The sequence below is a fragment of the Rhinoderma darwinii genome, chromosome 4 (assembly GCF_050947455.1).
Source record: "Rhinoderma darwinii isolate aRhiDar2 chromosome 4, aRhiDar2.hap1, whole genome shotgun sequence".
Taxonomy (NCBI): domain Eukaryota; kingdom Metazoa; phylum Chordata; class Amphibia; order Anura; family Rhinodermatidae; genus Rhinoderma; species Rhinoderma darwinii.
The window spans coordinates 230417689-230443668 of NC_134690.1; the positions used below are offsets into that span (position 1 = coordinate 230417689).

General features: G+C 40.6%; 1 protein-coding gene across 3 annotated transcripts in view; it reads left to right on the plus strand.

The window, feature by feature from the left end:
• Positions 1-25980, plus strand: part of FIG4 (FIG4 phosphoinositide 5-phosphatase) — a 338548-nt gene that overhangs the window by 63865 nt on the left and 248703 nt on the right. For all 3 annotated transcript variants that reach the window (XM_075862266.1, XM_075862267.1, XM_075862268.1), the window contains 2 exons: positions 21153-21309; positions 22828-22878. In XM_075862266.1, the coding sequence (XP_075718381.1) occupies positions 21153-21309; positions 22828-22878 (208 nt within the window). The remainder of the gene's footprint in view (positions 1-21152; positions 21310-22827; positions 22879-25980) is intronic.

Below are 25980 nucleotides of genomic sequence, written 5' to 3' on the forward strand. Positions count from 1 at the left end.
CCCATTGCTGGACAAGGGTTATCACCTTTAGGGTATGTGCACACACAATAATTACATCCGTAATTGACGGACGTATTTCGGCCGCAAGTACCGGACCGAACACAGTGCAGGGAGCCGGGCTCCTAGCATCATACTTATGTACGATGCTAGGAGTCCCTGCCTCGCTGCAGGACAACTGTCCCGTACTGAAAACATGATTACAGTACGGGACAGTTGTCCTGCAGAGAGGCAGGGACTCCTAGCATCGTACATAAGTATGATGCTAGGAGCCCGGCTCCCTGCACTGTGTTCGGTCCGATACTTGCGGCCGAAATACGTCCGTCAATTACGGATGTAATTAGTGTGTGTGCACATACCCTTACGTGGATAACTTCTATACCAGCATCCCACTATTTAGGTGCCTTTCTGCCAGAAGTACTGCAGCATGTACAGATGTGCAATGTATAATGCCAACGTGCCATCCCAATGTGCAGGCAGGACAGAGACATTCCTTCACTTTCAAGTGGTGGTTATCAAGGCACTTTTATTTGGGAACCAGGCAGGGAAGGCCCAAAGTACATCTGCTGGTAGCGGTGGTCCACGTATTGTACCAGGGCAACATTTCCCCAACGAAGTACCCCAAACTGCAAAGAAGGGGAAGGACACAAAAAAGGTGCAGAGTGTGTTCCAAAAGGGGAATTAGAAAAGACACTATTTACCACTGTGAAACCTGCCTGTGTATCAAGGATTGTTTCAAAGCGTACCACACATCCATAAATTTGTCATTTCATCCTTCATTTACCCCTTTTATTATGCGTCCACACATAAATACAGCTAAATCCTAGCTCAAAGCCAAATTATGCTTCTGAGCCCTGTCGTGTATCCGAACAGCAGTTTATGACCACATATGGGGTATTGTTTTACTCGGGAGAAATTGCTTTATAAATGTTGTGGTTCCTTTTCTCTGTTAGTCCTTGTGGAAATGAAAGAAAATTAGCTAAACCTAAATTTTATTGGAAAAAATGTAGACTTTCATTTTCACGGCCTACTTCCAAAAATTTCTGAAAAAAACTTGTGGCGTCAAAATGCTCGCTATACCCCTAGATAATTTCATCAAGGGGTGTCGTTTCCAAAATGGGGTCACTTGTGGTGGGTTTCCACTGTTATGTCCCCTCAGGGGCTTCGAAAATGCGACATGGCCTCCGCAAACCATTCCTGCTAAATTTGAGCTCCAAAAGCCAAATGTCTCTTTCCATTCTGAGCCCTGCCGTGTGTCCAAACAGCCATTTATGACTACATATGGGGCATTGTTTTGCTCGGGAGAAACTGCTCTACAAATGTTGTAGTGCTTTTTTTCATTTAGTCCTTGTGGAAATAAAATATAGCTATACCTACATTTTATTGTAAAAAAAATTATATTTTAATTTTTACGGCCTACTTCCAATAATTTCTGCAAAAAACATGTGGAGTCAAAATGCTCACTATACCTCTAGATAAATTCCCTAAGGGTGTAGTTTCCAAAATGGGGTCACTTTTAGGGGATTTCCATTGTTTTGCATAAACTTCAAACCGGACTTGGTGCCTAAAATATATTCTAATAAAAAGGAGGCCCCAAAATTCACTAGGTGCTCCCTTGCTACGTAGTCCTGTGTATCAGTCCATTACCACACTAGCGCCACATGCGGGATATTTCTAAAAACTGCAGAATCTGGGCAATAAATATTGAGTTGCGTTTCTCTGGTAAAACTTTCTGTGTTACCAAAAAAAAAATTTATCAAAAAATGAATTTCTGCAAAAAAAAATTACATTTGTAAATTTCACCTCTACTTTGCTTTAATTCTTGTGAAACGCCTAAAGGGTTAAGAAACTTTCTAATATATAGGGCCCTCAAAGCCACTTCACACGCCTCTTGGAAATTTTCTTGAAAATGTGAGAAATTTCTTCTAAAGTTCTGGGCCTTGTAACGTCCTAGAAAAATAAATGAATGTTCAAAAAACGATGCCAATCTTTAGTAGACATATGGGGGATGTTAATTAGCAACTATTTTGTGTGGTATAACTGCCTGTCTTACAAGCAGATACATTTAAATTTAGAAAAATGCAAATTTTTCAAGTTTTCGCAAAATTATGATGTTTTTCAAATTTTTCCTGTAAGTCCAATGTGTCACGAGAAAACAATCTCAGAATCGCTTGGATAGGTAAAAGCATTCCGAAGTTATTACCACATAAAGTGAAACATGTCAGATTTGAAAAATTGGGCTCGGTCAGGAAGGTCAAAAGTGCCCACAGCGGGAAGGGTTAAAGTTAACTTTGAATCTATTTCGAAAACGAACCAAACCCGATTTGATGGCTAATTGTCAATAATATCTAAGGGCCTGTTCACATCAGCGTTGTCTTTCCGTTGAGGGGTTCTGTCTGAGTTTTCTGTCGGGGGAACCCCTCAACGGAAAGGCAAACGGACACCATAGCCTCCGTTTGCATCACCATTGATCTCAATGATGATGAATACTTTGCTAATGGTTTCCGTTTGTCACCATTGTGAAAGTGCTCCGTTTTTTTTTTTTGGACGGAATCAATAGCGCAAGTATGGTTTCGGTTTGCCTTTCCATTGAGGGGTTCCCCCGACAGAAAGCTCAGACAACCCCTCAATGGAAAGACAACTCTGATGTGAACAGGCCCTAAGATGTTACCTATATTATATATTTATTTTAGATTTTCTGGTTTAAAACACGAAGAAAAGCACTTTTTAAATGTACCATACCATAAAATATTTAAGTAGATTTAGATAGTAAAGAGAATGTTTAATGTGTTAGATTGACTTTTTATGTACATAAAGCAATACAATAGACTATTATTTGATACACCTCTTATAATAGCTCCTATAGCACAAGTGGCCATTCAGTTTACAGAGACATGAGGATATGAGGCAGATAAAATGGCGTGTTTCAATAAAAGTATGCACGGCACAATACACACGCACCAGAGTCTTTTTCAGCATGGGGAGATGTTTTCATCAATTTCCCCTCCAGTTGTTTGTTGCTGCTGCATTGTGCTTCCTATTGAAGGGTACACGTGAGCTGTAGACCAGAACTCTCCTGGTTATTGAACGTATGAATCAGCTACTTTATTGCAGCGCTGATGAGTAACACATAAGAGGCTGCATTTATATCCTAACTATTGCATGTTGGCAAACAAGCCTGCCTGGTAGCTGCGTACATAGGTACTGTATTTGTAAAAACACACATGCATCTCATGAAAGCCTCACTGGTTTGCTCTTAACTCCCCGTAATGTCCCAATGTTTTGTACTTCTTGAATTCTATAAAGAGGACAATTTGGAAGTGTACAATAGAGTTTTCTATGGGCTTTGATTCTTTATTTTTTTACAGTGTTGCGTTTTTGTCATAAGGTTGTTTTAGTTAACCGTGAAATGTTGCTATTTCTTCACACCTTGGGGTTTGTTCACACAGGCTATTTTTAGCCGTTTTTCAGGCGGTAAACGTCCCGAAAAACGGCAGAAAAATCGGAAGCAGAAACATCCTACAAACATCTGCCCATTGATTTCAATGGGAAATACGGCGTTCTGTTCCGATGGGGCATTCTTTTACGCCTCAATTTAAAAAAAGAAAGAAAAACCGCACCAAAAACGGGCGTAAAAAACAGCGAAAAACGCTTGCTTGATTAAAGAGGTTCTCTCACCAGATTATCATATCCCTATCTCCTATTGAATGTGATGGGCGCTGCAATGTAGATAACAGCAAAGTTTTTGTTTTTTTTGAAAAACAATCATTTTTGCCCAAGTTATGAGCAATTTTATATTTATGCAAATGAGCTTTTCAATGGACAACTGGGCATGTTTTGTCGTTTTACCAACTGGTCGTGTATTGTGTTTTTACCAACTGGGCGTGTATTGTGTTTTTACCAACTGGGCGTGTATTGTGTTTTTACCAACTGGGCGTGTATTGTGTTTTTACCAACTGGGCGTGTATTGTGTTTTTACCAACTGGGTGTTGTGAATAGAAGTGTATGACGCTGACAAATCAGCATCATACACTTCTCATCGTTCCCACCTAGCTTCTTTCACTAAAGACACACAGCGTGACGTCACCCACAGGGCCTTCAACCTTGTAGTCGGACAAAGAAGATACATCGGCTCCAGGCGTCCAAAAGGTTATATGCTCGTTTCTAGGGAGTTTACTATGCTTACCTGCACATGGTGATGCTGCTGCAAATTCAACTGTACGCCTGGAGCTGTGGTGTCTTCTCTCTTCCGACGCCAAGGTTGAAGGACCCTTACACAATTCGTGGCATCTTAGTAGTTTGTAGCGATGGGCATCGACACGATGTTATCGTGACGATGACTATCGTTGATATGGCAATCGGAGGCCTAATAATAGCCTCCTGGTCTGCCACGTACGATAGCCTCTTAGGCCCCGCCCACAGATTGGACCTAATAGGCTCTCTGTCAGTGAATGACTGACCGCTCGAATGCATTGCACTACGTGGGTATTGCAATGCATTAGAGTAAAGATCAGAGGTGCAGGCCCTCAAGTTTCCATGTGGGACAAAAAAAAAGTTGAATAAAAGTTTCAAGTTGATAAAAACAAACATTGCCTTTTTTCCTATAATAAGTCTTTTATTATAGGAAAAAAAATGAACACGTTAAAAAAGGTGCACATATTTAGTATCGCCGCGTCCGTAACGACCCCAACTATAAAACTATAATGTTATTTTTCCCACACGGTGAAAACCGCAAAAAAGCGTGCCAGAATCTCTTTTTTTCTTTTTTTTTTTTATCACCGCCCCTCCAGAAACATGGAATAAAACGTGATCAAAAAGTCGCATGTACCCCAAAACGGTACCAATAAAAACTACAACTAGTCCCGCAAAAAAACAAGCCCTCCCACAGGTTTTTTGATTGAAAAATAAAAAAGTTATGGCTCTCAGAATATGGCGACACAAGAAATATATAAAAAATTTTAAAAAGTGATTTTATTTTGTAAACGCTGCAAAACGTAAAAAAACGATATACATCTGGTATCGCCATAATCGTATCGACCAGCAGAATAAAGTAAAATGGTCATTTATTAGTCCCAGTTCACAAATGTATGCTAGGAATTATCTTCCCCTTCTTCCCAAGATCTCTCATCTTCTGGGCACCTTTTCTAAACCTATGATCTCCTGGGCTGATCGTACGGTTATTGTTAAAATGATGATACTTCCTATTATTTTGTATGTTTTCCGGGCAGTTGTTATACCTGTTCCTGTCACCTTTTTACAAAAGTTGCAAAGTTTACTTACCAATTTTATTTGGGCTGGCAGAAATATATTATTATATAAATTCCTCCAGATCCGACATCTTTTACAGTCCTGGTCACCTGACTCCGACTATTCCCAAAGCAGCCTTCGATTACTATAACAGCTCATCCCATCAACTAAAAGGTATTTCCTTTTTTTATACTGCTCTCCATAGACCTCAACTCTCTTTGAAACCTGGTCATTTTTTGGTGTGGGAAGATCGGCTCAATGCTACCATCTCAATGGATGACTGGATGCAGGACATCAAAGGCTCAAAACAAGGCTCTCATAGTTCATCGCATTGGGACACCGCTTTAAAATTATGATGAGATGGTATAAAACGCCTGCACAAATCTCCAGGTTTAATCCATCCTACTCTCCACTATGTTGGTGTAACTGTGGTGAGAGGAGCGATTTCCTTCATGCTTTGATTTTTGGAAGGTGTCTTTTTCTTTAATATATAACGTTACTCGCTGCACAATCCTCCCGTCCCCGGCACTGGCTCTTTGCTTCATAGGCATTATGGACATCCCGCAATCCATGAGGACGATTGTGGGACATATAATAATGGCTGCTAGAATTATAATAGCTAGATCCTGGAAGTCCCCGTCACCTTTGGTTCTTCAGGAACTCGCTAACCAGGTGCGCTTGGATTAGTTAATGGAAAAAATGTTGGCAATACGAACCTTCCAATGCTTTTGCCTTACGTTGGTCTCTTTGGTCAGACTTTGTAGTCCAACTTCCTGATATACGCTCGCAAGCTCCTGTGGTATCTGTCTGCTGAGATATTTCCTATATATTTGTTTTTCGACTCTGGGAGGTATAGTTTCTATTTCTCTGCATATAGGATTTAGACCTGATCATGTTTGCTCATTCTGTTAGCCGGACTATCTGTTTTGATACACAATAGATATGTATAACTTCAACACTACTTATCTCTTCAGCAGTCACGGTTTCTATTACTGTCTGTTTGTTTCTTATTGTTCCTCTGTAATTTTGTACTAATGATGTACCTCATTAACCTTTGGACTAAGGGTGCGAGGATTGTTGTAAACGCTCATGTTTTTACTCAAAAATAAAAAAAATTATTGGAGAAAAAAAATGGTAATTTATAGCCCACGGTGAACGCCGTAAAAATACAAGACATAACAGAATTGCTAGTTTTTCGTCACCTTTCTTGCAAAAAAATGGAATAAAAAGTGATCAAACAATCGCATGTACCTCAAAATGGTAGCAATGAAAACTACAGATTGTCCCGCAACAAATAAGCCCTCACACAGCTCCAGTGGAGAAATAATAAAGAAGTTATGGCTCTCAGAATATGGCGATGCAAAATGTGCAGTGTGCCAAAAGCGGATAAGATTGGGCACCATTTATCAGTTAGAGCACAAGAGAAAAAAAGAGAGTCAGAAACTATCAATAAATGTAAATTTGCCAAATGGCATAGAAAAATATATATTTTATTGGACAATACAAATAACACGATTAAAAATAGACTACAAATCAAAATAGACTGTATATCTCCAAAAGTATGGGAGAGGAACATGGGTCATGGAGGTAAAACAGTACAAACAACAGTTTATATCAGTAGTTCTAAGCGGTTTGCAAGCAATAGATACAGAGGAAGCGAGGGTTAGTTACAACCATATACAATGTCGGTATATATCAGCAGGAGCAATTAATCTCGTAACAGGCATGAAAAGGATAAGGAACTTAATAGTTAAGCAGAAAACGTCTCCGTGCAACCAGACCTGCTGTCTAAGTAGACGTAAGTGTTTTGCAGCTAAACCTGTCGCAAGCTCAGAAGAGTAAATGTATCAATCAGTAGTCGTATATTTTAAAATTGCAAAAGAAACACCGCTAGTACTGACCCATATCGTTCCAAGGATGTGGTGACTCCCAGAAGTGGAGAAACCCCAACGCGCGTTTCGCGTGGATGGCTTTTTCAAGTACTGACCCATATCGTTCCAAGGATGTGGTGACTCCCAGAAGTGGAGAAACCCCAACGCGTGTTTCGCGTGGATGGCTTTTTCAAGGGGTACCCCTTGAAAAAGCCATCCACGCGAAACGCACGTTGGGGTTTCTCCACTTCTGGGAGTCACCACATCCTTGGAACGATATGGGTCAGTACTAGCGGTGTTTCTTTTGCTATTTTAATATATATGACTACTGATTGATACATTTACTCTTCTGAGCTTGCGACAGGTTTAGCTGCAAAACACTTACGTCTACTTAGACAGCAGGTCTGGTTGCACGGAGACGTTTTCTGCTTAACTATTAAGTTCCTTATCCTTTTCATGCCTGTTACGAGATTAATTGCTCCTGCTGATATATACCGACATTGTATATGGTTGTAACTAACCCTCGCTTCCTCTGTATCTATTGCTTGCAAACCGCTTAGAACTACTGATATAAACTGTTGTTTGTACTGTTTTACCTCCATGACCCATGTTCCTCTCCCATACTTTTGGAGATATACAGTCTATTTTGATTTGTAGTCTATTTTTAATCGTGTTATTTGTATTGTCCAATAAAATATATATTTTTCTATGCCATTTGGCAAATTTACATTTATTGATAGTTTCTGACTCTCTTTTTTTCTCTTGTGCTCTATCTGATATTTGGAGTTTCTATCATTACTGGGGAGTTGAATAAATTTAACCGCACTTGCTGGCGACTTAGCCCATAGACTGTATAGTCCCATGAGACATATGTTGACACCATTTATCAGTGCGACACCGGCCACACATCTGCGGATTATTATTTATTTACCGCATTATTATACCCGCTTATTATTCCTTGATGTTCTCCGCACGGATTACATATCACCCCACATTACAAAATGACATATCAGCAATACCCCAAACAGAACGATTACCAAACATAATCTGCACGCCGATAGCCAAATGGCGATCCCTCTCTTATTAGCCCTACAGCGTGCCCAAACAGCAGTTTACGTCCAAGTATATAGCATCGCCATACCCGGGAGAACCCGCTTAAAATTTTATGAGGTATTTGTCTGCAGTGGCACAAACTGGGCACAACATATTGTGCGCTAAAATGGCATATCAGCGGAAAATTGCAATTTTCACTTTGCACCATCCGCTGCGCATTAATTTCTCATGAAAAAAAACCTGTGGGATCAAAATGCTCACTACACCCCTTAAAATGTCTTAAGAGGTGTAGTTTCCAAAATAGGGGTCACTACTTGGGGTTTGTTTTACTATTTGAGCTCAGAGCCCTGCAATTGTGGGCCAATGGTGTGAAAATCACCGAAATAGACCTCAAATGCGCACGGTGCTCTTCACTTCTGAGCCCTGTCATATGTCCAGGCAAATAATAAATGCCTTGAGGTGTGTAGTTTCTAAAATGGGGTCACTTTTTTGGGGATACCACTGTATTTTGGTACCTTTTTAGGGTTTTGCAAATGCAACATGGTGCCCAAAAACCAAGCAAGCAAAATCTGCCTGCCAAATCGCGCTCCTGCCTTTCTGACCTCTGCCATGTGTCCAAACAGCAGTTTATGACCCCATATGGGGTATTGCCATAATCGGGAGAAATTGCTTTTCAAATGTTGGGGTGCTTTTTCTCCTTTATTTTTTGTAAAAATTGAAAATTTCCACATTTTATCAGAAGAAAAGTAATTTTTAATTTGACAGCATAATGCCACTAAATTCAGCAAAAAAACTGTGGGGTCAAAATGCTCACTATAACCCTTGATAAATTCCTTCAGGGGTGTAGTTTCCCAAATGGGGTCACTTTTGGGTGGTTTCCACTGTTTTGTCCCGTCAGGGCCTTTGCAAATGTGACATGGCACCCGAAAACCATTCCAGCTAAATTTGAGCTCCAAATGGTGCTCCTTCCCTTCTGAGCCCAGTGAGTCCAAACAGCAGTTTATTACCACATCTGGGGTATTTGTTTACTCATGAGAAACTGATCTACAAATGTTGGGGCGCTTTTTGTGCTTTAGTTCTTGTGGAAATGAAAAAAAATGAGCTAAACCTAAATTTTATTGAAAAAAATTTATATTTTCATTTTCACGGCCTACTTCCAATAATTTCTGCAAAAACCTGTGGGGTCAAAATGCTAACTATACCCTTAGATAAGTTCCTTGAGGGGTGTAGTTTCCTAAATGGGATCACTTTTGGGGTGTTCCCACTGTTTTGTCCATTCGGAGGCTTTGCCAATGCGACATGGCCTCCGCAAACCATTCCAGCTAAATTTGAGCTCCAAAAGTCAAATAGCGCTCTTTCCCTTCTGAGCCCTGCCGTGTGTCCAAACAGCCGTTTATGACCACGTATGGGGCATTGTTTTACTCAGGAGAAACTGCTCTACAAATGTTGTGGTGCTTTTTCTGCTTTAGTTCTCGTGGAAATGAAGAAAATTTAGCTAAACCTACATTTTATTGAAAAAAAATGTAGATTTTCATTTTCACTGCCTACTTCCAATAATTTCTGCAAAAAACCTGTGGGGTCAAAATACTCACTATAACCCTAGACCATTTCCTTGAGGGGTGTAGCTTCCTAAATGGGGTCACTTGTTGGGGGTTTCCACTGTTTTGGCATCACAAGAGCTCTTCAAACCTGACATGATGCCTAAAATATATTCTAATAAAAAGGAGGCCCCTAAATCCACTAGGTGCTCCTTTGCTTCTGAGGCCAGTGTTTCAGTCCATTAGCAATCTAGGGCCACATGTGAGATATTTCTAAAAACTGCAGAACCTGGGCAATAAATATTGAGTAACGTTTCTCTGGTAAAACCTTCTGTGTTACAGAAAAAAATGGATTAAAACTGATTCTCTGCAAAAAAAAAATGAAATTTGTAAATTTCACCTCCAATTTGCTGTCATTCCTGTGAAGCACCTAAAGGGTTAAGAATCTTTCTATATGCTGTTTTTAATACTTTGAGGGGTTAGTTTTTTTAATTGGGGTGATTTATGGGAGTTTTCTAATATATAAGGCCCTCAAAGTCACTTTAGGACTGAACTTGTCCCTAAAAAAAATAGCCTTTTGATATTTTCTTGAAATTGTGGGGAATTGCTGCTAAAGTTCTAAGCCTTGTAACGTCCTTGAAAAAGAAAATGTTCAAAAACCGACGCCAACATAAAGTAGATATATGGGATATGTGAACTAGTAACTATTTTGTGTGATATAACTATCTGTCTTACAAGCAGATACATTTACATTTAGAAAAATGCTAATTTTTAAAAATTTTCTCTAAATTTTGGTGTTTTTTACAAATAAGCACTGAATGTATCGACCAAATTTTACCACTAACTTACAGTCCAATGTGTCACGAGCAAACACTCAAAATCGCTTGGATAGGTGAAAGCATTCTGGAGTGATTACCACATAAAGTGACACATGCCAGTTTTGAAAAAAAATGGCTTGGTCCATAAGGCGAAAACAGGCTGTGTCCTTAAGGGGTTAAAGTATAAAGAGCTTAATCTGTAAAAAGGTAATAAAATCAGCAAAAATACAAAATGAAAGGCAGGTGGCCAAGGATAGTAAAACAAATCCCCAAAAATTCTTTAAGTATATAAATGCAAAAAAGCCAAGGTCTGAACATGTAGGACCCCTAGATAGTGGTAATGGGGAGTTGGTCACAGGGGAACAAGAGAAGGCAGAGTTACTAAATTGTTTCTTTAGCACTGTATATACAACAGAAGAAAGAGCATCTGATATAGCCAGTGACAGTGCTGTTAATATATCAGTTGATATACTGAACTGGGTGAATGTAGATATGGTCCAAGCTAAATAAAATAAAATAAATGTACACAAGGCCCCGGGACCAGATGGGTTACACCCTAGAGTTCTTAAAGAGCTTAGTTCAGTTATTTCTGTCCATCTCTTCATAATATTCAGAGATTCTCTAGTGACTGGTATAGTGCCAAGGGACTGGCGCAGGGAAAATGTGCCTATATTCAGAAAGGGCTCTAGGTCTTCCCTGGGTAATTATAGACAAGTTTAACATCCATCTTGGGGAAAATGTTTGAGGGGCTATTGAGGGACTATATACAGGATTATGTGACAAAAAATAGTATTATAAGTGACAGCCAGCACGGTTTTACTAAGGACAGAATTTGTCAAACTAACCAGATTTGTTTTTATGAAGAGGTGAGCAGAAGCCTTGACAGAGGGGCCGCTGTGGATATAGTGTTTTTTGACTTTGCAAAGGCATTTGACACTGTCCCTCATAGACGTCTAATGGGTAAATTAAGGACTATAGGTTTAGAAAGTATAGTTTGTAATTGGATTGAGAATTGGCTCAAGGACCGTATACAGAGTTGTGGTCAATGATTCCTACTATGAATGGTCCCCAGTTATAAGTGGTGTACCCCAGGTTTCCGTGCTGGGACCACTATTATTCAACTTATTTATTAATGATATAGAGGATGGGATTAATAGAACTATTTCTATTTTTGCAGATGACACCAAGCTATCTAATATAGTTCAGACTATGGAAGATGTTCGTGAATTGCAAGCGGATTTAAACAAACAAAGTGTTTGGGCATCCAGTTGGCAAATTAAGTTTAATGTAGATAAATGTAAAGTTATGCATCTGGGTACCAACAACATTCATACATCATATGTCCTAAGCGGAGCTACACTGGGGGATTCACTTGTTGAGAACGATCTGGGTGTACTTGTAAATCCATAAACTAAATAACAGCATGCAATATCAATCAACTGCTTCAAAGGCCAGCAAGATATTGTGTATTAAGAGGCATGGACTCGCGGGACAGGAATATAATATTACCACTTTACAAAGCATTAGTGAGGCCTCATCTAGAATATGCAGTTCAGTTCTAGGCTCCAGTTCATAGAAAGGATGCCCTGGAGTTGGAAAAAATACAAAGAGCAACGAAGCAAATAAGGGGCATGGATAATCTAAGTTTTGAGGAAAGCTTAAAAGAATTAAACCTATTTAGCCTTGATAAAAGACTAATAAGGGGGGACATGATTATCTTATAGAAATATATTAATGGCACATACAAAAAATATGGTGAAATCCTGTTCCATGTAAATCCCCCTCAAAAAACAAGGGGGCACTCACTCCAACTGGAAAAAGAAAGGTTCAACCTGCAGAGGCGACAAGCCGCCTTTACTGTGAGAACGGTGAGTCTATGGAATAGCCTACCGCAGGAGCTGGTCACAGCAGGGACAGTAGATGGCTTTAAAAAAGGCTTAGATAATTTCCTAGAACAAAAAAATATTAGCACCTATGTGTAGAAATTTTCACCTTCCCTTTTCCCATCCGTTGGTTGAACTTAATGGACGTGTCTTTTTTCAACCATACTATGTAATTATGTAACAACGGTGACAAAAGGAAACCATTTGCATCGGATCCGTCACCATTGAAATCAATGGTGAGGCAAACCGAAATAGATAGGGAGCTATGTTAGCTTGAGTAACACGAGTACCGCCTAGGTTGGGTTACAGGCCCTCCATATATCTCGCAATCCCACCACAGACAGAATGCTAGCTAGTGCAGTGCTCGCAGCCTTAGGAGGTATAGTATTACCATGAAACTTATGCAAAAGTGGGTCTAAATTAGAATTAGTCTCCCATGACAATGGCTGGGAGGTCAGGGGATGTCGCCAGAAAAGCCAGCACTACTTTAGAATAAGGTGGAGGTAAATATATCGCTACCAATATCATCATGACATTATGAATCTTATATCTCAGGCAAACATATCGTCCTTCCGGATCAATAGATGTTTCCCTGCACTGAAAGGGGATCGACCTGTGTACCAGCACACTGACTCCCCTAGCGTGTGTTGAGTATGTGGACTGATAAGAAGAACCAATCCACGCTCTACGAAGTGCTGTGGTCAAGTCAGATGTTAAGTGCATTTCAGATAAACACAATATAGCCGGTTGGTATTGTTTCAAGGCATTCAATACTGCATAACGCTTGGCAGCATCGCCCAGCCCCCTTACATTCCAGGCCACAGTATTGCACTACAAGCCATGATAGCCAAAAGAACATATTCACCAGGTTGACACCAATTCTCCACTTCCTGTCAATTGTTCTGTCGCAAAATCCATAGGGCCCACAGCCCCACCTATCACGCCACCTATTAGGAGTGTCGAAATCTGTTACAAAAATCCCAGTTATCCTAGAAACGCCCTTTGAACCAAAACCCCTAAACCCTCGCCCCAACTCCTACAACAAGACAAAACCGGTACAGAAACACACGTACATGATCATCCCTTCACAAGGAAGGGCGGGGGCTAAAAAATATAACCCTGGCTAGCTAACAGCAGGAAGATGTAGTAGTAGGCGATTATCATCACACTACCTCAAACTGACCCACCATGAGTAACCATGAACCCCCATAGTAGGTGCAACAGGTATACAAATGCATTATTCTGCAAATACTGCCCCCCGCCAGCCACATGTATGTAACCCGCTTCATACATTCACCACTAGACTGCTCCCCCTATTTGGTAAGCATTACACCAACATACCAACAAAGTAACGAGAGATGTGTAACTGAAGGTCATTATGGTAACCCATTCCCAACAATTGTAATGTACACTTACCAGTATCCCAAGTGGAAGTACTCCAACACATTATCACCTAGAAAGAAGTTCGTAACAATAGGCGTCATATAACCTCAAACAACTTCTAACAGTAGCAAATCAGTATAATGTGAGCTATCACAGACTCCAAAATTGTATCAGGATGTCCTTCCAGGATTCAGTCACTGACTTTCCTGTATCCAGCACTGTATCAAAACACCCAAAGCATCCAGACTTTTAAGTGGCTCCTCTATCTTCCAGTTGTAATTCTCGCTCATGTCTCTCTAGCCAAGATGCTAATTCTGTGGAAGTATTGAAGAAGTGGGTAGTTCCCAGTGCTGCTACTCTAAGCTTTGCTGGATACAGCATAGAGTAAGAAACATTCAATTGGCGCAGCTTGCGCTTAACTTCTATAAATTTGATTCTCTTGCGCTGCAGCTCTGCGGAATAATCAGGAAAGATTGAGATCTTGTGACCATTAATAGTCAAATCCGGATGGTGTCTAGCCCTTACCAAGGACAGTGTCTCTGTCTCTGAAATGTAAAATCTTTGAGTATCTGTCTTGGCGGAGCCACAGGAGGCAAAGATCTAGTGTGTACTCTATGAGCCCTTTCAATGGTGAATAAAGGTGTGATATTTTTGGCGCCAAATTTATCTTTAATCCAGGAGTCAAAGTATGCATCGCAGTTAGCACCCTCAGATCTCTCTGGGACCCCCACTAGACTACTATTGTTGTGCCTCGACCTATTTTCCAGGTCATCTTCCTTGGCCCTCAGCTCAGCTATTTCCAGAGCCTGTCTGCGGGAATCTCTAGCAATTGGGGTCACACTGTCCTCCAATTCAGATATTCTACCTTCCACTGCAGTTGTGCGCTCGGGCACCTTTCTAATGTCCTATTTGCTGATAGCGAGAGATTCCATAATACCTCCATCTTGCACTTCAAGCATGCATAATGCAGAACTACATTATTTAACAGCAAAAAAACACATCTTTGAGGGTAGGCTCCGAGTTTGTCAGACATTTCATGCCCAGGTGACCGCATCGCCGCATCAGCAGCGTCCCGTTCCTCTCCTGTCCCATGACTAGCAGATATCACCCCGAGGGTTTAATCTAACAGGGAGTCCTGTTCAGGAACAATGGTCGACCCCGCAGCCTGAGATGCCGATGGCACGTGAGCATAGTGTTCCAAACGGGCAGCTACGTCTTTCTGTTGCTCAACCATTTTGAGTTCTCTTACTGGGTTGTCCATGCCATCCTGCAGTCTATCCCCTGTGTTCCTTGTACCCCTTTACCTCTTTTAGTCATGTCTGCCATAGATGAACTTGGGAGCGAAACAGGTGTATGATGGGGGCTTATTGTTTTGGAGAATATGCAGTAGCTGCGCGTTTTTAGGGCCCTGAGACACCCTGGCTTGCATGTACTCACAGTTCACCACAGCACAATAATCTCCCGTCACTGCTGAGGCGTTATGTCCTGGTAGCTGTCCGTGGCAGAGTCTATGCAGAGCCGTCGCTACACGGGTATCAGTGTCTCCGACCAGTTTGGAGCAGGAAGAACCTCCACAGTGTCGAGTGCACCACGAGGCCCAAAATGGCACCGGAGCGGGAACAGGCCGTCTGGAGATGAATGCAGCGGAGTCCAGAGAGCCCCGTCCACGGCTCGTTGGGTATGTCCGTAATCCCTATTGATAGCAGACCACGGTGAGGAACAGGTAGGTATCAAACAAAGCAGGGTTCAGGAGAATTTTGCCGGATAAATGCTGTGTGGCAGTGGGAGCTCAGCAGATCCCGTCTTGCTACATATGCAGCTAGGCCAGGCCCCCGTTTCCTTTTGTTTTAGTTTTGAATTCTGAGCAACCGTGATCAGCTCTTTCCGTAAAGCCCATAGACTTGAATGAAGAGAGCCGCGCACATTTCTCCAGTTTTTGTATGGATGCACCTGCAGCTAGCCGCTTGTCTGATAAAATGGGGCGTGTCAGAGGATCTCCTTCTTCCTGATAGGTGAGGGAATCATAGGTGGGTATGAGTGCACAATTATCAATGTATGTATATTAAATAGTGTGGCGATCACATGAACAATGAAGGAAAATTAGTAATAATGACAGTTGGCATTGCGGTGATCCAACATGGTTGACTGAAGTAATATCACCTAGATATCGCCCCACTTTATTGGCTATTTTCCCTTATTCATAGAGATTCCAGAATCTGTGTGCAGCCAGTAAAAATATCATATGGAAAGTGCATTTTTCTCATAGTAAATGCTTTTTAAGCTGGAATCGTAATGCATGCAGTTACAGTTGGAGTCTTGCTTGTATCCATACCAAGTTTGTTTTTATGTTTCATAGTGAAGCATTTTCTCAAAAAAAAAAAAAAAAAAAAAAACAGATGCAACTCCTACAGGGATGTTTCTTTCAAAACTTATCAGTTAAAGGGGAAATTTCGTTCAGAAAGCTCCAAAAAGTTAATTGGTGCAGGTCACAGGAAAGCGGTCACTCACCAATCTGAACACATTTTTATCTAAGAGTGTATTATTTTATTATAACTCGATCTCCCATTCAAGTTTGAAATTTCAGTATAGAATCAAGTTATCTTGTGGATATATTAATCCCCCTGATCCAGGTTACATGCAATTTTTATAGAAATAAGTAATTATAAGCCACACTTTCTTGTTCGTAGAAAAATGCCTGTTGCAGACATTTCTACTGGTTACGAAAAACTGGAGAATTACATGCGTCGTCTTATCTTGCACTACAAAATATCAAACAACCACAAATGGAAGTGAATTGACGCCTTCTCTCTTTGGCCACTTTTGACCTTCTTGATAGAGCCTTATTTTTAAAATCTGACATGTTTCACTTTATGTGGTAATAACTTCGGAATACTTTTACCTATCCAAGCAATTCTGAGATTGTTTTCTCGTGACACATTTGACTTTGTTACTGGCAAAATTTGCACGATACGTTCAGTATTTAATTGTGAAAAAAAACCTAAATTTAGCGAAAATTTTTAAAAATTTGCATTTTTCTAAATTTAAATGTATCTGCTGTAAGACAGCCAATTATACCACACAAAATAGTTGCTAATTAACATCCCCCATATGTCTACTTTAGATTGGCATCGGTTTTTGAACACCCTTTTTTTTTCTGGGACGTTACAAGGATTAGAACTTTAGCAGCAATTTCTCACATTTTCAATAAAATTTCAAAAGGCTATTTTTACCGTGACCAGTTAAGTTGTGAAGTGGCTTTGAGGGCCTTATATATTAGAAACCCCCAATAAGTCACCCAATTTTCAAAAAACTGCACCCCTCAAAGTATTCAAAACCGCATTTAGAAAGTTTTTTTAAAAACCTTTAGACATTTCAGAGGTGAAATTTACAAGTTTCATTTTTGTTTGCAGAAATTCATTTTTTTATCCATGTTTTTTTGTAACACAGAAGGTTTTACAAGAGAAACTCAAATCAATATTTATTGTCCAGATTCTGCAGTTTTTAGAAATATCCCACATTTGGCCCTAGTATGCTTACGGACTGAAGCACCGGCCTCAGAAGCAAAGGAGCACCTAGTGAATTTTGGGGCCTCCTTTTTATGAGAATATATTTTAGGCACCATGTCAGGTTTGAAGAGGTCTTGTGATGCCAAAACAGTGGAAACCCCCGACAAGTGACCCCATTTTGGAAAGTACACCCCTTGAGAAAATTATCTAGGGGTATAGTGAGCATTTTGACCCCACAAGTTTTTTGCAGAAATTATTGGAAGTAGGCTATGAAAATCGAAATGTTTTCAAAGAAAATGTAGGTTTAGCTAATTTTTTCTCATTTCCACAAGGACTAAAGGAGAAAAAGCACTTAAACATTTTTTAAAGCAATTTCTCCCGAGTAAAACAGTACCCCACATGTGGTCATAAATGGCTGTTTGGACACATGACAGGGCTCCGAAGGGAAAAAGCTCCATTTTGGCTTTTGGAGCTCAAATTTAGCAGGAATGGTTTGCGGAGGCCATGTCTCTTTTGCAAAGCCCCTAAGGTACCAGTACAGTGGAAACTACCCAAAAGTGACACCATTCACAAAACTACACCCCTCAAGGTATTCACCTATGGGTGTAGTGAGCATTTTAAACTTGCAGGTGTTTTGCAGAAATTAGTGTGCACTCGATGTTGCTGAGTGAAAATGGGATTTTTTCCATAGATATGCCAGTAGGTGGTGCCCAGCTTGTGCCACCATAACAAGACAGCTCTCTCATTAATATGATGTGTCTCCCGGTTTTAGAAATACCCTACATGTGGCTCTAATCTTTTGTCTGGACATTCGACCAGGCTCTGGAGTGAAAGAGTACCATGCGAAGTTGAGGCCTAATTTGGCGATTTACAAAGTATTGGTTCACATTTGCAGAGGCTATGATGTGAAATAATAAAAGAAACCCCTGAGAAGTGACCCCAGTTTGGAAACTACACCCCTCAAAGCATTTATTAAGGGGTGTAGTGAGCATCTTCACCCCACTGGTCTTTTACATAAACGATTGTGCTGCGGATGGTGCGAAGTAAAAATTTACATTTTTCCCTAGATATGCCATTTCAGTGGAAAATGTCGTGCCCAGCTTATGCCACTGGAGACACACATCCCAAAAATTATTAAAAGGGTACTCCCGGGTATGGCGATGCCATATATGTGGAAGTAAACAGCTGTTAGGACACACTGTAGATCTCAGAACGGAGGGAGCGCCATTTGGCTTTTGGACCGTGGATTTTTCTTGGTAGAAGTTTTGTTTGCAGTTTTACTGATATTTCAGTTTATAATGTGGGGGCAAATGTAATCTGTGCGGAGTACATCAGGGGCATAGTCAGGTGGTATAATAATGGGGTAAAATAATCCATAGATTTGTGTTACGCTGTGAAGCAATCCTTTCTGCACAGGCCAGTGTCGCACTGATAAATGGTGTCCTTTCTTATCCCCCTTTTGGTCCACACTCCACACCTTTGCAGTTTGGAGAATTTTGCTGGGAAGTGTTGTCCTGGTATAATGCGGGCACCCTCGTTTCGAGTAGATATGTTTGGGTCCTACCCTTGCTGGCTCCCTAATTTTAGGGCCTTGATAAATCGCCTCTTGAAACTGAAGAAATGTTACCCTTGGGCCTGCACTTCTGCATATTTTTTATTTCCTGATTTTATTGGAGCCTTAACTAATTAATTTTTTAATAAAAGTAGTGGCATGAGGGCTGTTTTTTGCGGGACGTGCTGTAGTTATTATTGGTACCATTTTGGGGTACATGCGACTTTTTGAACACTTTTTATCCTATTTTTTGGGAGGCAAGGTGACCAAACAAAACAGCAATTCTGGCATAGTTTTTTTACGTCTTTTTTTACGCCGTTGACCATGCGTTATAAGTTACATGTTAACTTTATTCTGTGGGCCAGTACGATTCCGGCGATACCAAATTTATAGCACTTTTTTATATTTTACAACTTTTTGCCCAATAAAATTACTTTTGTAAAAAGAATGTATTTTTTCTGTCGCCATGTTGTGAGAGCAATAACATTTTAATTTTTTAGTCGACGGAGGTTTATGAGGGCTTCTTTTTTGCGAGACAAGCTATAGTTTTTATAGGTAACATTTATGGATACATGCGACTTTTTGATCACTTTTTATTCCAATTTTTGTAGAGCAAAGTGACAAGGGAAGAAGGGCAATTGTTTTTTGTTTTATTACTTGAAACTTTTATTATATCTTTTACAACTTTTGTTTTCACCTTTTTTTTACACTTTTCTTTAGTCCCACTAGGGGACTTGTAGGTCCAACTGTCAGATCTAACACATTGCACTACATAGGTATACCTAGGCATACCGGGTGGCCAGTGTTATGGCCTCCGGTTGCCTTTGCAGCCACCGGCACCACGGCAATTTCATTGCTGGGGTGCCGATGAGCTGCAAACACCATAAATGCAGCGATCACTTTTGACCACTGCATTTTATGGGTTAACGGCGGGGATCAGAGCAAACGTCGGTCATCGCAATTACCCCAGAGTGTCAGCTGTAATATGCACCTCAGCTTCTGAGCCGGTGTCCACCATTTGTCGTTTGGATACGGCAAAATGCGGGACACACTAGCTTTTCATGACTTATCCATATGACAAATGTCGGGAAGGGGTCAAAGGGGTTACATATATAACATTTCCACATTGCTTGAGAAATGCCCCATGGAGTAGGGCTGAAACGTCGCATGTGGTGAATAAATCCACTTTTTCACTATCAAGGTGTGCTGTCTCGTATTTTGGAGGATTTAACATATCCACAAAATATGTTATAAATGTCAGATAGAAACGCGTCCCACCTCTGGGACCCCCACCTATTTCTAGAACGGGGCTCCCAAACCCCATTCTACCTTTTTCTGCTCTTGCTGCCTCCCGGCCACTTCCTGACTATATTGTCAGGTGTAACGAATACAGCGTAGCTCTCTGAGCTACGATGTTTCCATAACTCCCATAGTATTGAGTGGCAGTAACGGAAGCAGCATAGCATGCGAGCTGTTTCCATAACCATCATTAAGTACTATGGGACTTACGGAAACAGCGTTGCTCAGTGAGCTACCCTGTTTCCTTCTTCGTAGTCGGAAATCACACGGGTCAGCCGGAGCACATAGAGGTAGAACGGGGTTTAGGGGGCCCCATTCTAGAGATAGGTGCGGGTCCCAGAGGTGGGACCCGAACCTGTCTAACATTTATGACAGCCTGTGGATATAGCACACAAGAAAATGGCAACCGCACACTGCGAGCACTAATGCCACCTAACCCACTAAATATAAATAAATATGCATTACTGCTAAATCTACTTACAATAGAGAGGTTCTTAGCGCACATTTTGAACAAATTGTGTGAGCCCACCTGCCACGACAAGGCGACCTCTATGAGGTGGGAACCTACGCTGCACATACACCCAGAACTGGGACTAAGCCTACATATATCTGAGGATGGTAGGAACCAGCATTAAACTAATTAAAATCACCCAGGACAGAATGGGAGGAGTGCAAGATCAAAAAATGGAGGCATTCACTAACCCCACATATATGAATCACATAAACAACACAAAAGTTTGAACAGCATATTCCAACAAAATGAAACAAAACGTGTTTACGGGTGCAATTAGTCACAGGCGTTCTTGCACCTGCATACACGTTTTGCTTCATTTTGTTGGAATGTGCTGTTCAAACTTTTGTGTTTATGTAATATCCTGTGGATATGTCATAAATGTCCCTAATGGGAAAACCAGTTTAAAATGTGTCCTAACGTAATACTGTACCCAAAGTAAAAGTTCTATGTGTGAAATATTAATTTATTCTCCTTTTTTTGTTTTTTTACAGGATTTGTCCAGTTTTTAGAAGGGTATTACATTGTGCTAATTACTAAGAGAAGAAAAATGTCAGACATCGGAGGTCATGCAATATACAAAATAGAGGATACAAGTGTTCTGTATATTCCAAATGAGTCTGTACGAGTCACCCACCCTGATGAAGCCAGGTAATAAATTTCAGAAGTTTTTTCACATGCCTAAAATATTTTATTAATTTTATTACAGTAAATAGTGAATCATGATAATAATGAACAAACACATCTACATCTCCACTGAAGTGGTTCTATGTCTTAGCCTATTCAGACTTGTTGTCTTCTTTCAGTCACTTTAATTTTATTTTTCTGTAGACTAAATTATTAGCTTTTAAAAAAAGATTACATATCTGACAAGTTTATTATATTTAATGCTAAACAATTAAAATTTTATTTTAAAGTTTGTTGTGTAAGAGCGATTTTACACAGGGAAATGTGCTGCCGACTAGCGACCATTTTTTTGGATGTATAAAAATGCGATTAGCCAATAATCAACTGCCGTTCATCAACTGATCTTTACCCTGTTTACACAGGGTAATGATCGGGATCGAGCATTCGTTAGAATGCTCATTCTCCCAATCATTGGCCCACGTTAAAGGGCTTTTTAAGCTGCTTATGTTTTATGCTGACGTATTTATGAGTAAACTGATCATAGGAATTTTATTAATTAAGGGACTATTTAAACTTACATTTGAAAAAATGGTGAAAGTTGACGTAAAAGAAAGCCAACGTTAAGTATGTCGAATGCCCCTTTGTAAACTTGTGAAATTCTAGTAATATATACATGATGTGTTATGGCGTATTGGATTGCAGGGTTGGTTGTTAGGCAGTTGCATAGCCTATACTTCTGCTTTTATATAACCAGGCTTTGTATGATTGTTGGCAGCAGGCTGGCATAAATGGTAAACAGATGACAATTTGGCCCCTGTGACCTCTGTTAATCTGGCCATATACATAAGATAGATGTTGGATGAATATGCTATTAATCTAATGTATGTGGAGGCAATCTGATTCTTTTTTTTTTCTCCCCCTCCCCCCCCCCCCCCCTTCCCCCAGAATAAGTTTTGCCAGAGGTGTCTGACAGGGGCTTACCCCTCTTGTCTCTCTTACAAAGTTTGATGATTAATATTTTGTCTTTTTCTTGCCTTTACTTGCAGGCGTAAGGTCTGTTCACATCTGAGTTGGAGGCTCCGTCAGGGGCCTCCACCACAGTTTTCGTCATATTTGAGCGATATTCTTCTTTTCAAAATGACGAACACTACGAGGGAACCCAACGGACACCATTATAAGTCAGTGGGGTCCGTTGGCATCATTGGTTATAAGTCACAGCTTGAATTCCATTTTTCTGCCTCTATCACAGAACAGAAAAAAGGAGTTAACAACGTGATAATATGGAATATGACCACCTATCACTAGTTCGGTTTTGCACCTTTTATTTGTATTCCTTTTTACCAGTCTCACTAATTTCTCTGTTTAAGTTTTAAAACTTCAATAAAAAGAGAATTGAAAAGAAATAAAGCAGATTCGAGCATGCGTGTTTATGGTCGAGTCGGCCAGCGTTCGACTTGCTGAGTTGCACTCAGGGTATAATAATAATAACAAATAATTATTTATCTATCTACGTATTACATGTTACTTTTGTTTTTGTTTTAGGTATTTACGAATATTCCAAAATGTAGATCTGTCTAGCAATTTCTATTTCAGGTACGGTAATATACAATGCTTTTATTCCTAATGCAGTTAGTGTAATTCTTGCTTGTCTGAACTCTCCTGACATTGTATATATTGACAAGACTGCTCTATTATAATTCTAAATTCACGTCCCTTGATCATTTTCCCTGTATGCTGCTGTCATATAGCAAAAATGATAAAGAATAAGGGGGCAAAGGTGCTGAGCCACATAACCGCTTCATTACTAATCTCATAATATCTCATTAATAATTGCCATGGTGTGACTGTGATCAGTGTATTCTTATTAGCAAATTGTGCTTTATAATTGTAATGTAAGTTTTCCTCCATTTGCATTTGGCAAAGTCCAGTGTAAAACCTTATTTTTGTAAATGAGAAGAAAAAATCATTTTACATTACATGTAGAAGATGCAACAAAAAAAAAGAGAAATAAACGAGGATCAAAGCCTGGCCTACATTACATAGAGATAAAAGCAAAGTCCATGATCATGGGCTTACTATTAGTACATATGTACAATGGTAAGGTCTAGCAGCTGAAATTGTGATGTGAGAAAACATTTATGTCAGAAGGAAAATACTGTAAGCTTAGACGATGAACAAAAGCTACTCATTTGTAATTATGTGTTTAAATAATCTGCATATTATTTTTACAACTTCTTTATGATATTTTTGGATAAAGGGACCCTTGGGCTAATAGGAATTGGTCATCTAAATATATTCTCAAAATCTGATCATGCAAAAATATGGCGATCAGAGCTACTGCCTTTCATTTCAGCAACTGGGGGCTCTCAGCACCCGCACCCCTATGAGCAATACTTCTCTGACATCTCAAAAATTTCTGAAAATACAGTAACTCTTTAATTAGCAGGATATTTTGACACTGTTCATCTTAGATCCATTCTCTCTTTGATTCGTTGACTGATCATTCACTTGGAGACCTGTCTTGATGTTTGAACTTCATGATAAATCACGATACACCTTGAGACCGTGATATTGTTTAGTGATCCCTCTGATTTTCCGCTCTTCACAGCTACAGCCACTGTCACAAATTCTTTGATGGAGTTATCCTTTTTTTAAGTAAAGTTCCTTTAGTTAAAGTTATGAATTTTAGCTATAGTTTAGTAACTTTGGAAATATCTGCTGTACATCTGTGAAGAACTTTTGCAAGGCTTTTTTCCTTGAGATTATTTCTTGTTAAGGTATTCCCTGGGGGACACAGTACCATGTGTATAGGCTGCTGACACTAGGTAAATATAACAAAAATATTTTTGCTCCGCCTAGTGGGCTGTACCCTCTGCTGAGCACTCTGCTTCTCAGTTTTAGCCTACTGCCCATAGGAGGCAGATATGTCCTGCACTGCAGGCAATTCTGCTAGATTTTTTATTTTAGTTTTATTTCTTTCAGGTGCAGGGTGCAAGTCCCTTCTGTGCACCACTTGGTGACTTCCCTGCGGGCACTGGGCAGAAGAAATTTCCACTTATTCAGTGGATGCCTGCCATTTTGATGGATGCTCTTCCCACCTCAGTGGATGCCCACCTCTCTGGTGGTTGTTCCATGCCTTGGTCTCCCAGTCCCCTATTATTACCGCACCAGTGGTTGAGGATGCCGCACAGCCACAATAAGCGAGTGCGTTTTCTGAAGGGGTTACATGCTGTGCCTGAAGAAGACTCCGTTGGGAGCTGTTGTGTTGGTGGAGCATTCAGACAATGTCAGTGGGCTTTGCGGCATTATATGTAGAGGTTTTTTTTAATTCTGAGGTGTTGTGTCCTTATTAATGGTTTTTCTAACACTTATGTGCTGACAGACATACTTCAGCATTATCTTCTGTTTTGTTTTTTTACTACAAGCCACGGGGTTCCGCTGGCAGCACCATTAATTTAGGCCTCGGCTTTGGTCCCCTACTAGGCCGCAGGCTGGTCACGCCCCCTCGTGTTCCCGCCCGCTTTCCTCGCCGCACTGTTTTAGTTTTCTGATTGGTAACCAGTCGGGACCTGAGTCACATGCCCACCCTGTCCAACCAGCATGGCGCAGGGTTTTTTGGCTGGAGGGGAGGGGTTATTCTATTCTCCTCAGATGCTTCCCTCTATCGCTGGTAGTAAACACCAGAGTACACTGACCGGTGTACAGAAGTTATACAGCACTGGAAACATTCCTCCTTCACGGGGGATGCAGCACCTAGGGGATCTGGTAGAATAGCCATTGGCTATAGTGTTTTTTTTGTAAAAGGCTCATAATATGTCTTCACCGGGTTAAGCTTCTAAGACCCTAACTCCCTCCGCCATTGTAATGAACTTTGTGTGTACGTGGTGCAGTACTACGTTTCCATTCGGGCAGACTCACCCTGTCTGTGTTCAATGCCCTCTGCCTAAACCACCACAGGATTACCCAGCTCCCACGGTTAGTAAGCATATTGCCCCCCAAAGGGCGGCTTCCCTCACCCGGGCGGTTGATAATCGCGCCCGCCTCTCATGCCACGGCGGATGCCTTACAACGCCTCCCTCAGTAGTTAGCGTATCAATTGTCTGACCCCTCTCAGGCACCACAGTCCATTCAGGCCCTCAATACATTCTTTCCTGGATTGCGCATATTCTAGTTCTCCCAGTACATCCCGCAAGTGGGCCAGGAAATCAAGGAGATGTCATTCTTCCCCTGATTCCTTTTTGGACAAAAATGCTGCAGGTGTCCTTTTTTTTTTTTCACTTAAGAGATATATCTGAACCAGCTTCTTCCGAGGACGTCTCTGTCTCCGATTCGGAGTTTAAATGTAATAGAAGCAAATCCACTCTGCTTCACTGCTCTGAAGGATCTTTTTCAGGCGGTGAGAGATATACTTAAGATTGCAAATGTTCCTGCTGAATCCCCTTAGAATAAGTTCTTATTGCATCGCCACAGGCGACCCCCTCACTCCAGATCATATGGATTTTGGTAAATTGTTTTCTGATTCATGGAAACACCCTGACCCATCTATGAACGTGTCTAAGTGTGCGGACAATATGTTTCCTTACTCTGATGAATGTATTGCCAAATGATCAGCCCATCCCAAGGGTAGATACTCCCATGGCCCGGCTTTATGAAAATACTACCTTACCGGTTGCAGATGCTTCCGCTTTAAAGGAT